The following is an 18,915-nucleotide window of genomic DNA, read 5'->3' on the forward strand; positions in this document are numbered from 1 at the left end:
AAACGTTTGTGGAATGAGAAAGGAATGAAGACCTCAAACAGGCGAGCGCGCAAATTATTTACAGAACTCTCAATTAGCTAGCAAATCCACCAGCCTCGACACTGCTATGTGATATTTGAGTGAGTAACATGGGTTGCTGGTATGTATGTAAGCATTTTGGTTATACGAACATGTTTATTTTACCACTGCAATAATGCTATAGCTAGTAGTAGCTAGCTAAATAACCCATTAGCTAGCATATGCCTGCCTTTCTAGCTGCACTTGTGAGACGTTTAGAGATATTAATGCACGCTTCGAGTATTGGTATTATAGCACGCAACAGTCTGATTATTTTTGCTTGGCTGGTGTTCTACCTAGCTAGGTAGCTATTTGTTGTATCTTATTTTGTTGTATTTAGATGTGTCCGAAATGTGCGGATGAGTAATATTGTCTTTCAACGTCGTGCTGCGGTTCGCACACCTCACCTCGTGGCGGACAGTGATGACGTCAACATGTAATGTTATGACATTTGTAATTTTGTGAGGTGTGTGGGCTCCATCTAGTGTACTTTAATGACAATTCCGCACTAAGTTCAATCAGGACATGGGCTTCATCGTAGCTTATTTTTTTAATTAAGTATACATTTCTTTCTGCCATCTGAAAATATACTGTACATAGATTGAATAGGAACAACTGGAGGGGTGTTTGAACCAGCGTCACCAAGTTTCAGACTAGCGAGCACACTACTACATGTGCCATAGAGGTCCAGACCGCTTGGCAGAAGCAATAGTACACGCCCATACTTGGAGGCACTATATTCTCCAGAAAATATAGTATCCCATGCACAAACCAGAATGTGAACAGGGGAAAACTTCCATCAAAGGCCAGAGAAATCATGGGTTTCCCACTGCTGGTACCAGTAGTGTAGGTGCCCTAACCCAACACCTAGCAACCTCATCAAAAGAGTTTAGGATCTCTTGGCCTAATGGCAAGGTCCCAGGTACCACTCTGACTTTGCTACACTGGTGTCAGAAATGGGATGTCCCTGATTGCGCCTGTGCCCCAAGGGTGCAGGCACGGGGAACTAGAGAAGTGCAAGCCAGACTATTCAAATGAAGGGTGTAGCTACCTTACGATTCTGATCTCTTAGTGTAACAGCTAAAGTGTTTTGACAGTCGCAAACCACCCAGCTGCAAGCCCGGCCAGTTGGGACTTCCCTTCTCCAAAATCGGAGAAAACAGCTGGAGCAGGTTTTGAACCAGCAATGCTGTGGTTATGGGGTGAATCGAGTGTAGTACCACCTGTAAAGACCTCTTGGTAGAGGCTGAAGTGCACGACGTGCCACGTAATGTTGGAGATAGCGCAGACTGATTTTGCAACAGGCATTGATTCAGTTGGTGTAAATTGTGTTACTTTTGAGGGGCTTTGTGTATATAGGCCTATTTAAAATTCACAATATTAAAATTGTCAGTGTGTTTTAAAATCACCTAACATACAGCCTAAAATCCTTTAAAAAATATGTAACATTAAAATATTATGATATACGAAATGAGTGAAAGAAGTAGGCTCAATGTATTATTGTTGGCAGTTGACAGAAGTTCACTGCTCCTATGTCATTACAGGTTATCTACCCTCAAATGTTTTGAACATCCCACAATGCCGTGCACATTTTGTGAACATAGATAACAGCTGTGCCTGTGGGACGAAAATCAAGACCATACCAAGGTCAGGGAGGCAGTCCGAGATTGTTTGCTAAGATGGATGACGAGGAGACCTGGCTGATGATTGTGGCACATTTTGGGAGCATGGAGAGGCCGGAGATAGCCAGACTACTAAATTGGGCTAAGGAACAGAAGATGGGTATTGGAAAAAGGCCATTAGTGCGTGTTCTGCAAGCAGTACTGTGGCATGAGCGTGGTGAATGGATAGACAGAGTGATTTGAATTTGTGCTTCAGTAAGGTTGGCTTCTTAGCATTGATTGCCATGGTTATAAATTGTACTGCAGAAATGGAATGTATATCACAGAAAGTAGATGTTGTGGTGGCAGTACTTGGGTGTATAAGGTTTTACTGTGGAAGAGATACAAGGTGTGTTGAACGAGAGTCCTGTCCTCCCAAGCCGTCAAACTATTGGATGGAAGTTTCCCCCTGTTCACATTCTGGTTTGTGCATGGGATCCTGGTGTAGGATCAGTTAGGGTCAAAGTAGTGGAATGGGGTGGTGATTTAAAAAAATAAATAAAAAAAAAGGAAATGGGTGTAGGGTTAGTAGGTGGTTAATTTTTATTTATTCCCCCAACCCCTTTTTTTTGTATCACAAAAATGTACATGATCGACCACACACTACCGCACAGTAGATGGCGGCATGCGCAAACAAAATGTGCGAACTTCATTATAACCGAAGAAGAAGAAGCTGTGCCTATGTATCGTTGCAGTGCATTGGCAAAGCTACAGCAACGCAGGATTGTAGCTGCTCGGGGCTGCTGAGCAAATAACATCTCAGTCCGGGTTGGATAGGACCCTATCGCAGTTTCTATCATTTGAAAAATATATCTAGATCGACTGGAGAGTGCTTTAAATTGAAGTGAATCAGATTGTAACCAGGCCATTTGTGTTTTAATTTTTTTTTAGGCTATTTTGTATTCATTTAAATGACCCCGACTCTCACCAATGGTGTAAGCTGTGTTCATCTCTGCCTGGGTAGACCATTTTGATCAACTGGTATTTGATATTTATTTTAAATAATTTAAGTGTTATTGTTGTACTCTCGGAAGGGAGTCCCTTTACGGAATACAGCTGGATTGCTTAGGGGAATCTTCAAATCTGTCTGGGCTAGGAGGAGATTCGATTTTTTTCCAACCGGGAGTGGGGGATAATATGTCCAGGCGAAAACAGAACAACCCCTTCAAAGTTAATTGTAGGTATCTAAGATATTGTAACTGCCATTTTTACTTGTTGAAAAGTAGTGAGGAGGATAATTTCCATCCATCTAACTAGACGATTGTTTTTGCCACGGTTGCAATTGTGAACTGCAAGACAATGTGTCAATCACCATCTTTGATACAGGCCCGTGATACAATGTTTTAGTTCAACCTATGTGGCGCGACGGCAATATTTTAATAATTTTGATGATACATTGAATCAACGCGCGTGACACTGACGACTCTCTGCATCTTTGAGCCAAACAAATTATCATTAACCATTATTAGGCTACTAATACTTTGATATTCATATTTGTATGGAGATGACAACCTCACAATTGCATGCGCAGGTCGTTTTCTCTGAGGGAAACTATTCAGATAGTTATTTCCATGTGTTTACCGGAGCTTATGTTGGTGGGTTTTAAGAAGATTCTTTGATTGAGACGGCATGAAAACCTGCTGTGGCATGCTGGTCCCTGTTTTCAACTCTTGTTTTGAGAGTATGATATAGCCTACCAATGCAAGTAATGTTAGTATTGAGAGTAGGACAGATTTCACCCTTATTGGTCTCAGAATCCATTTAAGATGTTGTCCCTCGTAAAATGTCAGTTTAAACTAGGTACAACATGCTTTTGCTTTGAGTGTACTTTCTGTTTCTCTGGATAAGCTCTCCACATTGACATCTTAGATTCAGATACAGAACCAGTACAGCCAGTGGAGAATAGCGATGTCGGTCATACCACTAGCATTGTCAATGCCTGTGGCCACTAAAACAGTTTTATTTCTCTATTTTTAAGTTTGTTCCATGAGTGCTGTTGTCTCTGTCATAGTCACCAGCTTAGGGGAGGGTGTTTTTCAGTGTCACTGACTACTTTAGCTACTCTGGCTATCTGCAAGCACCATTCCTCCAATTCCAATGGGAGACTACTCCAGAGCTGGTATAGTCTAGGTACCACAGGTTTGGTAGCTGTGTAGTTGCCTGACAAACATTTCTACTGATGGTAATGATGATGTCCTTTTCCTATGCATGTTAAAAGGCCAAACTGAGAGCATGATGTATTGGCCTGCTGATCCTTCATAGTGTAGGCTACTGGATGCCTGAGGATCCACCCAAGGGGATCGAACCCAACGATACAGTGAGGTCCTTTTCAAAATAAAATGTTATTGGTTACATACACATTGTTAGCCGACGTTAATGTGAGTGTAGCGAAATGCTTGTGCTTCTAGTTCCGACAATGCAGTATATCTAACAAGTAATCTAACAAATTCACAACTACCTTATACGCACAAATGTAAAAGGATGCATACGAATATGTACATATATATATATGGATGAGCGATGGCCTTGCGGCACAGACAAGATGCAGTAGATGGTATAGAATAAAGTATATTCATATGAGTTGAGTAATGTAGGATAACATTATTCAAGTTGTGTTATTTAAAGTGACTAGTGATACCTTTTTATTAAGTCCATTTATTAAAGTGGCCAGAGATTTGAGTCAATATGTTGGCAGCAGCCTCTATGTTAGTGGTGGCTGTTTAACAGTCTGATGGTCTTGAGATAGAAGCTGTTTTTCAGTCTATTGGTCCCAGCTTTGATGCACCTGTACTGGCCTTGCATTCTGGATGATAGAGGGGTGAATAGGCAGTGACTCAGGTGGTTGTTTTCCTTGATGATCTTTTTGGCCTTCCTGTGACATCGGGTGCTGTAGGTAGGTAGGTAGGTGTGTCGAAATACGTATTGCGCTAATGACCTCAATAATCCCTATGTGCTAATAACAGCATCTGTTACGGGAAACAGTAACACAGTAAGGATGCATTGTGTTTCTCGATTTATTGGTCCATAGAACTCTTTTGTTCAAACACAGTATAATACAACACACATTATCAATCCTAAGGTGTTTTTTGGGGGGCTTCTACAGTGATGTCTACAAGCATCACGTACTACTTCTGACTGATAGTTATGAAATAACAACTGTCTTTTTTATTACCCTCAGAATGAACCAGACCTTCACACTTTCCTATGACCACATACAGTTGGTGCAAGACAAATTCACACACATACCACAGCTTATAAAATGACAATTGGCCATTTTCTTAACCCACCATCGAATTAAACATTATTATAATCCTTAAAAGTGATGTGAAATGTCCCTCGATGTAGAGCACAGACATTACCAGCATGGGAAAACTAATCAGATAGCCTGTCTGAGCCAAACGTGGCTGGGGTAGCGGGAAAGCATAGCAGCTCTGTTAGAAGTCTCATTAGCCCTGAAAGGGTTGGTGATGATAAACAGGTCCGTTTTGATAGCATGCGTTGATAGTCAGGTTGTATCAGAATAGTCTTACATTATAGATCCACAATGATCATCTTTACAACACACATACTTGAGGAAGCCATACAGATGGGTCATTTTGTGTTGATTTCTCTGAGAGCAGAGTTGGGATCATTTCAGACACTTCACTGGGGAGAAGGGCTCCATAGAGAGGGAGGCATTCTGGAGAAAAGGGGTGATGGTGGTGTCCTCCTTGCCTTAATTAAATACCAGGCTGTCAATTGGGCGACGTGAGAAATGAACTGGGAGTCTGGGATTAGCTGATGTCTGTGTTTCACCATTCCCATGGTCCTGAACACCATAGTGCCTGTACACAGATGGAAGGCAGGGGCCCCAGCACTTCCTGGAGACTCAGACAGTATTGTGTGACTGTGTGTGTTGGAGCAGAGGGTGGGTAAAAAAGAGGGGAGCTTGAATTCAACAGGAGCCCCATTGCTTAGTGTTTGAGTAGAGTTTTGGCATTCTCTCTTTTGTCTGTTTTGTTTTGTCCCCCCTTCCTCCTCCTCTCTCCCTCTGTGTCTGTTGGCTGATGAGTTTGTCTTTGTCTGGATTCAGTCAGACACTGCGTCACCTCCTGCCTACAGACACGCAGACTCAGAGATAACATCAGAGTGGCAGAGACATGGGGAGGGCGGGAGGGAGAAGAGAGACAGATGTACAGACAGACCCTAGCAGTGGGGGATGGGTAGCTCTCACACATCAATCATTGGCTGTGTGCCGTGGAGCCAGTCTGTAGCAGTTCATAGTTCAACAATCAGACCCACTCTACCAATGCTAATAAGTGTCTGGATCACTATGGGGATTGTGCCCAAACTATTTTCACATACCATACTCCGCTAAAAAGTTAATGCAGGTATGACAGCCCTGTGAAGATTAGAGGGGAGTTAAAAAAAAAATGATACTTGAAGATTAATCCTCAACCCTCTCACACACAGACCATGCTCCTCAGTGGTGTGTTGCTCCAGGATTAGAACAGAGGCTGTAATTACCTCTGCTAGCCTCAGGTAACTGGATGAGAGATGTTCCTTCCATCACACTGAATGGAAAGACTGGACAGGAAGGGGAGGGGGAATTCATTGCATTCAGAAGCAGAGGGTGATAACTGGAGGGCTATGGAACCTAAACTGTTGCAGTTTAAATATATATTTTTACCTTCGCGATATCTAAAAAGGATCAAAATGAAATCTCCCATTAATGTATTTTGATCCTGTTTTAATACTGATGACAGGAGAGGTCCTCAGGAATGAGTGTACTGTCACTAACAACTGGAGAGGTCCTGTGCTCCCATCCCAACCGTGTCAAGCTTGGGTGTAGATAGGAGGGGAAATGGGATCCGAATGCAATGAGCAGAGATGCTGTAAAATGCTAAGTACCATGTGAGGGGGTTAAGCAGACACACATGGGCTCCACTGGTATGAGGCATTGGCCTCCCCCTCAGAGCTGCTGGTATGGATATAGAACAGTCAGAGCTGCGTATGAGCAGGGAGGACAGAGGGTGAGCCAGGCTGTGCAGTGTGTGGGTGGTACTGAGAGAGGGAGAAACACTGCCTTGCAGGCTGCTACTGGAAAGGAGTGCAGGCTGCTTCCCCCTGGGACTGCAGCATGCCTGGATAAGCGTGTGTGTGTGTGTGTGTGTGTTCGTTCTGCTTCTGTGAAAAGTGGGGGTCTGGTTATGTGTGCATGTGTCAACGTGCGCTTCTGCGATGTGTTGATGCAGCATTATATTGGCATGTCAGTGAATATTAACGCATCCTTGTCAACTGCATATAGGCTAGGTGAATGATTGTGTTTTAAAGGTTCAGGTCTTTCATGTATTCTGTTGTGTTTCTATAACCATCTTGTACTAGTGTATTATAGCAGCTATGCTGGGTTTATGTGTGTAGCTACTGCTCCTTTAATGCTGGATAGGCTTGCTATTCTAATCTGAATCACTTTCTTCAGTAGGCTGTGTGTGATAGATTGCTTGGATTTTTGTGGCTAGTAGCACCTACACCAGGTAACTGAAGTACAGACTACACACCAGGCTCTCTGGTGTTTGTTATGCCCTCCATGTTGAATATTACAGGTCTGTGCTCTAGAAATGTCTTCCCATGACTTCATGATCACGCTCCGCCTTGCACTACTGACCTGTCAATCTTCTGTTCCAGGGCTGTCATTCCTATGCCTAGCACGTTTTACCTCAAGGCTTTGTCTACTGGTTGTATTTTCCTGCATTGTCATGTAATATATCATATACAATATATTATACACACCTGACTCTATATCAAATTAATACAAATCTTTTTTTCCTGTCATTGAGGATTGCCTCAATCAAGAATAAGATGGGAAAGTGACCGCCCATTTTGCCTTGGTTCCGCGATCTTCCGGTTTTTGAATGGGCTTCAAGGTTATATAACCAAATTCCCAAACTCTGTCATTTAAGATATACAATTCTATTCTTATTTGTGTATTAATTTACTTCTACCCGATGCCTTTTAAGATGTTCATTTGCGTCTGTGTCTGTTGCGTTTCAAGAACATAAAAAAAGAAGAAAGTCGACATGTCACACTTTCCCATCGTGTCCACCGTTATTTTTGAAACGTTGTTATGGGCACAGCCAATCAACGGAAGTGATGGATTCGACTTTCGCTTTACTTCTCTACTGCAGTTCACCGGTGGCAAAATAGCCAGAGTCAATTATTTGGAGTCATTTTATAGTATACAGTTTAGAAGTCAAGTAAACGAGTATATAAGCGTAATTTTACATTTATTTCATTCAAGTTCTCTGTTCGCTAGACCTACTAGGCTAGTTCTGTTGTGATAATAACGTTAGTTGTGTTGTCAGAGTTACGGGCCAGGCACCAAGCCAATAACTATAATGATAAACTATAGGCTACATAACTATAACACGTTGGTGAGCATCCACACTAGAGGAAGGTTTATTGTTCTGAAGTCCTACACCTGTCAATAAACCGATCAACGCATCCTACTGCACGCTGCCTATTAATAAGGTCACCATGCGTTCTCTAACACACAGATATTGGTTCAGACCATTCGGTACTTTCAGGGTCTGTTCATTGTCAGTGACAACTGCAACTAATATGTCAATGTAGGCCTAATGTAAAGCAATATAGTAACTCCTACTGTATTTAAATGTAGCTATTCAATAACAAACACCATATTACCTGCACATCTATTACAGCATGTCATTGCCTCATTGCTCAAGTGGTTTGCAAGTGACTTCCATTTTTCTAATGGTTGTCCATTTCTTTGGGTCTTATTTTTCACTGTGCTCATCTCTCTGTCCTGTGCAACTATTTGCAATGCATCAGTGCAACAGTATTATCATAATAACCGGCCAAAAGTGATCACACCAATGCACTTTCTCTCCTCAACAATCTGCAGGTACTACAGGATTTTGTTCAAACTAGGCATCACACTGAGCTAATTGATCAGTTTAATGATTGCCTAAATTCAACACACCTGATCCTCCAGGTCGATTAAAAAAATAAACATGAAGTGCCTGCTGCACTCCAGGACCAGTGTTGTCTACCCCTGCTATAGCCTATTGTGAATGAGAACAGCTGGAATAGAGAGAGGCTAGTAATGTGTAGCTGAAGTAAGAAGCTCAATATTTACCAGTCAAAGTGCAAGAAAAGATTTACTGTAATCAATTGAGTACACAATTATTGTCCATGTTATGTAGGCTAATTTGAATAATCTCTCAAACGCCCTATTTTGTAAAAAAAAAAAAAAAAACAACAACTGCATATTTCTACAGCCTAGGATTTGATTTTTGCTACCATTTGGATCAGTTTGGGACTATTCTCAACAGTTTAGATGGTCCAGAAAGGTACATATGCAGGCCACTCATGTTTTGTCAGGATGTAGCCCAGTGTTAAGATAGGCCTACTATAGGAAAATATGGGCTTCTCCTTTCCAACTCCCTGCCCGTTCTTAATGCTGTAGCCTATTTTACATTCAGCAGGTATATCTCCTCTAATAGGCTAATTTAGTAGGTTAAAAAAAATAGGTGTCCAGCAAGCTTTTGTAGTCTGGCTTTTTCTGGGACAGGCTTGGGATCTCCTAAATGCATATTAGCTCATAATTCATAAACTCAATGTTAGGCTTAATACTGAAGTGAATATATCCAGTCAATTTACGAAAGGAAAAAACAAGTTTATTCGATCAGGAAATCATAGGTAGCCTACACTGTGTGCTCCTGAGGCTGTGCTGAGTGCTCTCCCTCCCAGTCTCCTGGTACCAGAAATGTATCCTACCTAGGCTACAACACAATGTAATGAAGAATGTTATTGTTTTCAATTGAGTACAAATCTCTAGTCTAGGGTGTAAACTACAGTGAATAGCCTATGTCATTTGAATAACGCTCAAAAGCCTAGCCTAGCGTTTTTAAATGTTCATTTAGAAATGGCTGCCTGATTGGGCAACCATTTGGATCAGTTCTGGGGTTTTCTCAGCTGTTAGTCTACAAGGTCCAGGCACATTAGCAGGCCAGTGATATGGTGTATTTTTCAGGATTTATCAGCGAAAGGAAGTTGTAATCCATAGTTTCTGCATTTGGCTTCCGTGTTTTAAGTGTTTGAAAATCAGGTGGATATGCCTAGTTCAATTGGGCCACCCCTCCCTCTGATGGTCCTATCATCTCCCTGTGACTCCTCTGTTCACAGGGCCCTTCCACAGCACCGGCTTTGCAGGCCCCCTTCACACTATTAACATGGATGGCAGGGACAATTTCATTGAGGACAGCGAATGCCACAGCAACAATTCCCAACAGGACAGCATTTCAGGTAGGCATTTAGGGCATTTCCCTGACCCTAATGTGACATACTCTCTGTAGGGGTTGTCGTGAGAGAATGACTAGCTCTGTTGTCTGTCTATATTGATAGGACTGTGTTTGCCCCCATAGAAGACAGTGATAGCGACCTGGACAACCACGACTCATCCTCCAACACCTCAGCTGACGACCATATGACCTCCACCAAGAGAACACACCACAGGGGAGTTAAAGAAGTGAGTGTCACTGTCAGGGTTGCCCATGGAGGGGTGTTCTCTCCTCCTAGCACTGTGTGGTCACTGTGCTGATTCACACATGCGTTTCCTTCCTGATTTGATAGTGTAGTACAGATCTCAGGGTCATCTGGCCCTCTAGACTTATGTGGAAAGGTTATTGCCCCACCCCGCACTGCCCATTTTCCAGAATGATGTTATTCGATAATCCTACAAAAACAGAGATGCAGCACATGAATACGTCTGAATAAATTGCGTTAGTCAATTGTAAACTGGCGATTCACAGAATATACTCACACTTTCGGACCCCAGAAACCGAAAGCATCTCAGGTTGTGTGGTGTGATTCACACCCATGGTAGAGTCATACAGTGTGTCATAGTGACAGTCAATGAGTCACTGGGGGCCTGAGGGTAATTCTCTCTCTCACCCTCAACCCACCCAACACACACACACAACCTTATGACCTACCATTCAGGATTCCTGCTCCCTGGACCAGCCATAGAGGTACTGTAGAGAGGATGAGCATATCCACCCTTTAGATGTACACATGAAATCCGCTTCTAACATTTGCCCTACATTCTCAGTGTAGGCAGAACCACCATTACATAACCTACTGTATTATTACACAATCATTAGCATACATATTACTGATGAAACAGATCTGTATGGTAGCTCCACATAGCATCCACAGTATCTGAGTGTACAGTAAGTAGTACTGATGCCTCTGTGTTTCTCAGGAGAGCGAGGAGGGGGCCGACCTGAATAACAGCTGTGTGTGTCCTCTGTGCACCCTGGAGTTCAGCAGCCCCGAGCAGCTCATCACACACGTCTACCAGGTGAGGACAGTACAGTACCAGACAGCCCACCATGGCACCAAGTATTCAGACAGGGCCAAAGCCTCCTTAGCCTCAGCGGTTGGATTGGGGGGATAATGGGCTAGGGTTAGATAATCACCTTTAAACCTCCTATTGTCATCACTACACTAAAGAGGGAAGGATAATTATGATCCAGTCATGTGATCATCTCTGGGTTATGTGTCAAACCTAAGGTTTGGATGTTTCATTCAGTTTGAAGTTATGCCAGTGTTTTGTAACTGAGACAGAATTAAACGTTTACCAGCAACCACTTCCTCCTCCTTCCGTTTGTGTACTTTCTCACATGATGGTGTAGTGTTAACCACATATGTTTATGCCACAATTGTAGATATGTGTATTTTTAGATATGCACTGTTGGGGTTTGCCCTCACTTTTTTATGTCACTTATAAAACACACTGACAAAGAAAACGATTGTGGTCTACCTAATTAAATGACTATAAATCTCCATCTCTCTCCCTTTTGCTCCCTCTTTCTCTGTCCCCCTGTCTCTCTGTGGAGCAGCACACATCGTTGATGGGCAGCAGTAAGAACTACGTGTGCCCAGTGTGTGGGCGCGCGCTCAGCTCGCCAGGCTCCCTGGGGCGCCACCTTCTCATCCACTCTGAGGACCGCCTCTCCAACTGTGCTGTGTGTGGGACACGCTTCACCGACACCAACAACTTCAACAGGTCTGTGCCTCCTCCACCACTACTACCTAATTTCAGCCCTATACCCTAGTTTAGTGCTTCAGCCTTTCACACACACAATGACATGGGTTATCTACAGAGTTTAGAGAGTTAGGCTGTCTGTCTGCGCTAGCCTGTAACTGCTGTGTCCTGTAACTACTCACGTCTCTGCCCCCCTACACAGGGAGAAGCTCAGAGAGGTCCTGAACACAGGCAGCAGTATGGAATGCAGCAGCGGAGATGAGAACTGTTCCATGTCCCGGTCTCTCTCCGGCAGCCCCATGGGCAACCCCGGTCATGGCCTGATACACGGCCACGGGCTCGGCCACAACCAAGGACACGGCCCAAACCAAGGCCCAGGACACAACCCTGGCCGTGGCACAGGCCACATCCCGGGACAGAACCACGGCCCGGGATACAACCCCGGACACAACCAGGGACACAACCATGGCCAAGGTCCCGGACACCTCCCAGGCCACCCACTCCCCTCGCTGCACCACAGCCTCCTCTCTTCGCCCCCCTCCTTCCCTGACGCCCTCAGCCCCTCACCAGGCCTACCCCTGATGCCAGACATCCTGAGCCCCATGCCTGTGCACCCGGCCGGAGTGCTGCTGGTGTGCAACAGCTGTGTGGCCTACCAGCAGCTGGTGGACGCCCAGTCTCCCATGAGGAAGTGGGCCATGCGCAGGAAGAACGAGCCGGTGGAGGCACGCATGCACCGTCTAGAGCGTGAGCGTTCCGCCAAGAAGACCAAGCGGGAGCACGAGTCGCCCGAGGAGCGGGAGCTACGGAGGCTGCGGGACCGCGAAGCCAAGCGGATGCAGAGGCTGCAGGAGACAGAGGAGCAACGGACACGGAGGCTTCTGCGCGACAGGGAGGCCATGCGGATGAAGAGGGCCAATGAGACTCCAGATAAGAGGCAGGCTAGGCTGATCCGTGAGAGAGAGGCCAAGAGACTGAAACGGCGGCTGGAGAAGATTGACCCCTCTCTGAGAGGTCAGATAGAGCATGACCCAGCTGCTATGGCCGCCCTGACGGCAGACATGAGCCTGTTCCAGTTCCCCTGCCCCATGCCTGTCCCCTCTCTGGACAACGGCCTCTTCATGAAGCTGCCCTAGCAGGACCAGGTCACTGGGGGCAGCACACTGGACCACTAACAGTTACAATGACTTACTCCACTACGCCTATGGGTTGCCATGGTCACAGATGGAACCATTCCATGCTGGTTGAAATTCCAGCAGCGTCTGTGTCCAACGACTTGATACCCGAACTCCTGTGTCAACAAATAACATTAATTTATTACAGACTAGCAGGAAAGAAGAGCAGGGTCAAGAATGTTTCACTTAATGATATTGATAAAGCATGTTGTCAAGAGATTTTCTGTTCTGGGGGCTAGCAGACTTTGACTTAGCAGCCCATTGTGACAGAAGCAGTTACACCCTTCCATCTTTTGCACATGGACCTTCAGTGGTGGGAGTGAGTCACGTAGCCCATAGCTCTTTCCCTCGCCTCGGGTCCCTTCTGCTAGCCCAGTCGCTGGAGTTTACCGGTAGCTACACCTCTCTGTCTCGCGCTGCCAACGTGGGTCTCTGATCTGGCTAGCTCATATCCACCCAATCAACTACCTCAGTAAGGGGCCGAAGCCGAGCCCTTTGGTCTACGTTCTGACTCCAAGCTTCTTTACACGTACACTACAGAAGAGAATGCGGGTTGTTTCCTTAGTTTGAGGGTTTGTTTATATCTTTAGGATGTGCTTACTGGGGGAATATTCAACAGGACAGAACATTCAGAAAGACAGTCAGACATGTACAGTGCCTTGCGAAAGTATTCGGCCCCCTTGAACTTTCCGACCTTTTGCCACATTTCAGGCTTCAAACATAAAGATATAAAACTGTATTTTTTTTGTGAAGAATCAACAACAAGTGGGACACAATCATGAAGTGGAACGACATTTATTGGATATTTCAAACTTTTAACAAATCAAAAACTGAAATTGGGCGTGCAAAATTATTCAGCCCCTTTACTTTCAGTGCAGCAAACTCTCTCCAGAAGTTCAGTGAGGATCTCTGAATGATCCAATGTTGACCTAAATGACTAATGATGATAAATACAATCCACCTGTGTGTAATCAAGTCTCCAAAGTTAATACTTTGTAGCGCCACCCTGAAATTTTTTCCCATTCCTCCTTGCAAAACAGCTCGAGCTCAGTGAGGTTGGATGGAGAGCATTTGTGAACAGCAGTTTTCAGTTCTTTCCACAGATTCTCGATTGGATTCAGGTCTGGACTTTGACTTGGCCATTCTCAACACCTGGATATGTTTATTTTTGAACCATTCCATTGTAGATTTTGCTTTATGTTTTGGATCATTGTCTTGTTGGAAGACAAATCTCCGTCCCAGTCTCAGGTCTTTTGCAGACTCCATCAGGTTTTCTTCCAGAATGGTCCTGTATTTGGCTCCCTCCATCTTCCCATCAATTTTAACCATCTTCCCTGTCCCTGCTGAAGAAAAGCAGGCCCAAACCATGATGCTGCCACCACCATGTTTGACAGTGGTGTCAAGGGTGATGAGCTGTGTTGCTTTTACGCCAAACATAACGTTTTGCATTGTTGCCAAAAAGTTCAATTTTGGTTTCATCTGACCAGAGCACCTTCTTCCACATGTTTGGTGTGTCTGCCACAAGCCACCTGGGAAACTTTAAATGACACTTTTTATGGATATCTTTAAGAAATGGCTTTCTTCTTGCCACTCTTCCATAAAGGCCAGATTTGTGCAAGATTTCTGTAGATCTCTGCAGTTCATCCAGAGTGATCATGGGCCTCTTGGCTGCATCTCTGATCAGTCTTCTCCTTGTATGAGCTGAAAGTTTAGAGGGACGGCCAGGTCTTGGTAGATTTGCAGTGGTCTGATACTCCTTCCATTTCAATATTATCGCTTGCACAGTGCTCCTTGGGATGTTTAAAGCTTGGGAAATCTTTTTGTATCCAAATCCGGCTTTAAACTTCTTCACAACAGTATCTCGGACCTGCCTGGTGTGTTCCTTGTTCTTCATGATGCTCTCTGCGCTTTTAACGGACCTCTGAGACTATCACAGTGCAGGTGCATTTATACGGAGACTTGATTACACACAGGTGGATTGTATTTATCATCATTAGTCATTTAGGTCAACATTGGATCATTCAGAGATCCTCACTGAACTTCTGGAGAGAGTTTGCTGCACTGAAAGTAAAGGGGCTGAATAATTTTGCACGCCCAATTTTTCAGTTTTTGATTTGTTAAAAAAGTTTGAAATATCCAATAAATGTCGTTCCACTTCATGATTGTGTCCCACTTGTTGTTGATTCTTCACAAAAAAATACAGTTTTATATCTTTATGTTTGAAGCCTGAAATGTGGCAAAAGGTCGCAAAGTTCAAGGGGGCCGAATACTTTCGCAAGGCACTGTACTGTATAAAACAGGAACAATAGAAAACATGCCTGTTCTATACATCACAATTCTATCCGCTATGCTCAGAATATTCTGTACTATTTAATGAGCCCTGTTTTTAGCAACATTCTCCTTCATTCCAGTATGTCCTCTTCAACTCAATATACAGTTGAAGTCGGGAAGTTTACATAGACTTAGGTTGGAGTCAAACCTATAGTTTTGGCAAGTCGGTTAGGACATCTACTTTGTGCACGACACAAGTAATTTTTCCAACAATTGTTTACAGAAAGATTACTTCACTTGTAATTCACTGTATCACAATTCCAGTGGGTCAGAAGTTTACATACGTAAGTTGACTGTGCCTTTAAACAGCTTTGAATATTCCAGAAAATTTAGAAGCTTCTGATAGGCTAATTGACATAATTTGAGTCAATTGGAGGTATTTCAAGGCCTACCTTCAAACTCAGTGCCTCTTTGCTTGATATCATGGGAAAATCAAAAGAAATCAGCCAAGACTTCAGAAAAAAAAGTTTGGGTCATCCTTGGGAGCAATTTCCAAACGCCTGAAGGTTTAAAGGTTTAAGTTTAAACACCTTGAGACCACGCAGTCATCATACCGCTCAGGAAGGAGACACTTTGTCTCCTAGAGATGAATGTACTTTGGTGCGAAATGGGCAAATCAATCCCAGAACAACAGCAAAGGACCTTGTGAAGATGCTGGAGGAAACGGGTACAAAAGTATCTATATCCACAGTAAAACGAGTCCTATATCGACAACCTGAAAGGCCACTCAGCAAGGAAGAAGCCACTGCCCCTAAACTGCCATTCAAAAAAGACAGACTACAGTTTGCAACTGCACATGGGGACAAAGATCGTACTTTTTGGAAAAATGTCTTCTGGTCTGATGAAACAAAAATAGAACTGTTTGGCCATAATGACCATCGTTATGTTTGGAGGAAAAGGGGGGAGGCTTGCAAGCCGAAGAACACCATCCCAACGGTGAAGCACGGGGGTGGCAGCATCATGTTGTGAGGGTGCTTTGCTGCAGGAGGGACTGGTGCACTTCACAAAATAGATGGCATCATGAGGCAGGAAAATGGTGTATATTGAAGCAACATCTCAAGACATCAGTCAAGAAGTTAAAGCTTGGTCGCAAATGGGTCTTCCAAATGGACAATGACCCCAAGCATACTTCCAAAGTTGTGGCAAAATGGCTTATTAAGAACAACAAAGTCAAGGTATTAGAGTGGCCATCACAAAGCCCTGACCTCAATCCTACAGAAAATTTGCAGGCAGAACTGAAAAGCGTGTGCGAGCAAGGAGGCCTACAAACCTGACTCAGTTACACCAACTCTGTCAGGAGGAATGAGCCAAAATTCACCCAACTTATTGTGGGAAGCTTATGGAAGGCTACCCAAAACGTTTGGCCCAAGTTAAACAATTTAAAGGCAATGCTACCAAATACTAATTGAGTGTATGTAAACTTCTGACCCACTGGGAATGTGATGAAAGAAATAAAATCTGAAATAAGTCATTCTACTATTTCCTCACATTCTTAAAATAAAGTGGTGAACCTAACTGACGACAGGGAATTTTTACTAGGATTAAATGTCAGGAAATGTGAAACTTGAGTTTAAATGTATTTGGCTAAGGTGTATGTAAACTTCTGACTTCCAACTGTATACTGCCACTACTGTAGGTCTCTTTGCCTTTTTATTAGTCACATTGACCTTCCTCAATCTGTTTTTCCCTCGTACCTTCTCAACACTCCATAACCTTTGCCAAGTAGTTGGTAATAATTTCATTTTTACTTTATGCATCTTCTGTTGCATTGACATTTTTGGCTCATCAAACCACAATCTTTGCTGCTGTTATTGTTCTGTATATGTTAGTTACCTCTAGGACATTTAGGACTCAACATGTGAACTGAGAATGCTATTTTATTAGCATTTTTCTAAATGCCCCAAATTGTCATATTTCCTTCCTCACCCAGCCAAGGTATTTAAAAATGCTCATGTGTCAGGGTAAATGCTATATTTTAAATAACGAATCTCTGCATTTTTCCAGTGATCTCACTTTGCAGAGTTCCACTGTCCAATGAGCATGTTTTAGACTCATTATTAAACCTGTTGACCCTTGACCAGTTGGGAGAGATCTCTGGTCTTATCTGTTTCATTGACCTCATACCAATTGATATTTATGCAACATGATGTGAATATATATATATATATATATATTTTGTAAAAAAAAATAAAAAAAGGGGGATATTTTGTTTGTTGATGTATATAATAGCTGCAATTACACATTTTGCCATGTGTGGTTCTGTACTGTATGTATTTGTTTTTTCCTTCTCTTTGGTCATTTGTTCTCAATTTATTTCCTCAAAAGGTTACCTCTGATACACTGTTTCACAACTGAGCTCTGCAGACACATTGACAACATTACATGATTAGTTTTCTGAAGTATTCCTCAAGACAGAAACTAAGACTGGTTCTCAGTTTGAGCCACTACCAGGCTAAAGCCCACAACAGAATAGTATCCCGCTCAACAGGGAAAAGCTATTATATTCTAATTGTCCTTAAGAGTCTAGGAGCGGTTCAAACCTCTATGCAACAGTGCTGTTTATTCCAAGGGAAATTTGACTCTTAACTATGCAGAGTGCAGGAAAAAACAAATGGACTCAAATGTATAGAATTGTGCAACTCAGGCAATGCAACTCAGTGAGGCCTCTTTGGCCACAGATTCAGTGCCCTGGTCCATTAACTTATTTTCAGCAGGGTCATATCACTATCCTAATTTAAGATGCACAGAGAGCAGAGCCATGCTGCAGACAGTGTTGTCACACACGGTCATTATCTTTGCTACAAAATCTGTATCATTTCTGCCAAGTACTAAACGTATGGACACCTTTTCAATAATGAATACTGGGTATTCTGACTGATTTGAACTGGCAGCAGTGTCATCATCCTCACACCGTGGAATAATGCTATGGAAAATGTGGAGTACGCTCTTCGACATTAAAATACTACAAAGGAAATGGTATTGACAGTTTCCCAGGTTCTGTTTGTGCTTTTGAACAGCACTGTAAAGCTCTGCCTAGCGTGACAGTCTGGATTAGCACTGCATGTTGTGAAACTGCATTTGTATTCTACTGTTATTCTATGCCTGCCTGTTTTTGTTCAATTTAATCAAGACTGTTCTTTGAACTTTGGCCTTTTTACTAGTCTATCAGGATATTCTCTTGATGTCCATGTTTACAAAGGAAATCCTTTTAAGAAGGCCAAAATCAATGAGGGTAAACAAAAGTGAAAAGGAGAACACTATGCTAGTTCTGTTATCAGAATGGTACTTTTACAGCAGCTGTTCTGCTACTTGATTAACAGATGTACAGATAATATTAGAAAGCAGGAATAGAATGTGGAAATAAACATTGACACCCACGCTGTGTGTAAATTCAATCTCTCTTCTCTCTCAGTTCACCCTATGCTCCAGTCAGCAAATAAAGCATGCCACTCAAATGGACTGGCTCTTTCCAGGCCACAGTGGCCTCTCTATTCATGGCAGACACAGACAGTGTAATAAGCCTCTATAACACCTAGACAGTAGTGCTGTCCAATGCTAACTATGGGGTGTGAACAGAGCAGGAAATTGGAACATGGAATGAAAGGAATATCACTGGTGTATTGTTCTGTAGTTAAACAACTCT

At 43.2% G+C, this 18,915-nt stretch overlaps 1 protein-coding gene across 9 annotated transcripts; it reads left to right on the forward strand.

Moving 5' to 3' along the window:
• LOC110506527 (zinc finger protein 821) lies at positions 1 to 13,705 on the forward strand. 9 transcript variants are annotated; one of them, XM_021586207.2, is made up of 6 exons: positions 1 to 139; positions 9,903 to 10,022; positions 10,122 to 10,245; positions 10,981 to 11,079; positions 11,621 to 11,787; positions 11,969 to 13,705. In XM_021586207.2, the coding sequence occupies exons 2-6, from the start codon at positions 9,985 to 9,987 to the stop codon at positions 12,900 to 12,902; spliced, it is 1,362 nt and encodes a 453-aa protein (XP_021441882.2). In that variant the 5' UTR covers positions 1 to 139; positions 9,903 to 9,984; the 3' UTR covers positions 12,903 to 13,705. The 9 variants fall into 9 exon arrangements, with proteins under 9 accessions (XP_021441882.2, XP_021441880.2, XP_021441884.2 ...); XM_021586205.2 differs by having other exon boundaries at positions 10,142 to 10,245; XM_021586209.2 differs by having other exon boundaries at positions 3 to 119.
• Positions 13,706 to 18,915: the final 5,210 nt, after the last annotated feature.

The sequence above is a fragment of the Oncorhynchus mykiss genome, chromosome 26, assembly GCF_013265735.2.
Source record: "Oncorhynchus mykiss isolate Arlee chromosome 26, USDA_OmykA_1.1, whole genome shotgun sequence".
Lineage (NCBI taxonomy): Eukaryota > Metazoa > Chordata > Actinopteri > Salmoniformes > Salmonidae > Oncorhynchus > Oncorhynchus mykiss.

Coding starts and splice junctions, on each gene's coding strand:
- LOC110506527 (XM_021586203.2), top strand. CDS start 2,856: ATGTCCAGGCGAAAACAGAACAACCCCTTCAAAGTTAATT. Junction 10,246..10,980: donor ACCACAGGGGAGTTAAAGAA/GTGAGTGTCACT, acceptor TGTGTTTCTCAG/GAGAGCGAGGAGGGGGCCGA. Junction 11,788..11,968: donor GACACCAACAACTTCAACAG/GTCTGTGCCTCC, acceptor CCCCCTACACAG/GGAGAAGCTCAGAGAGGTCC.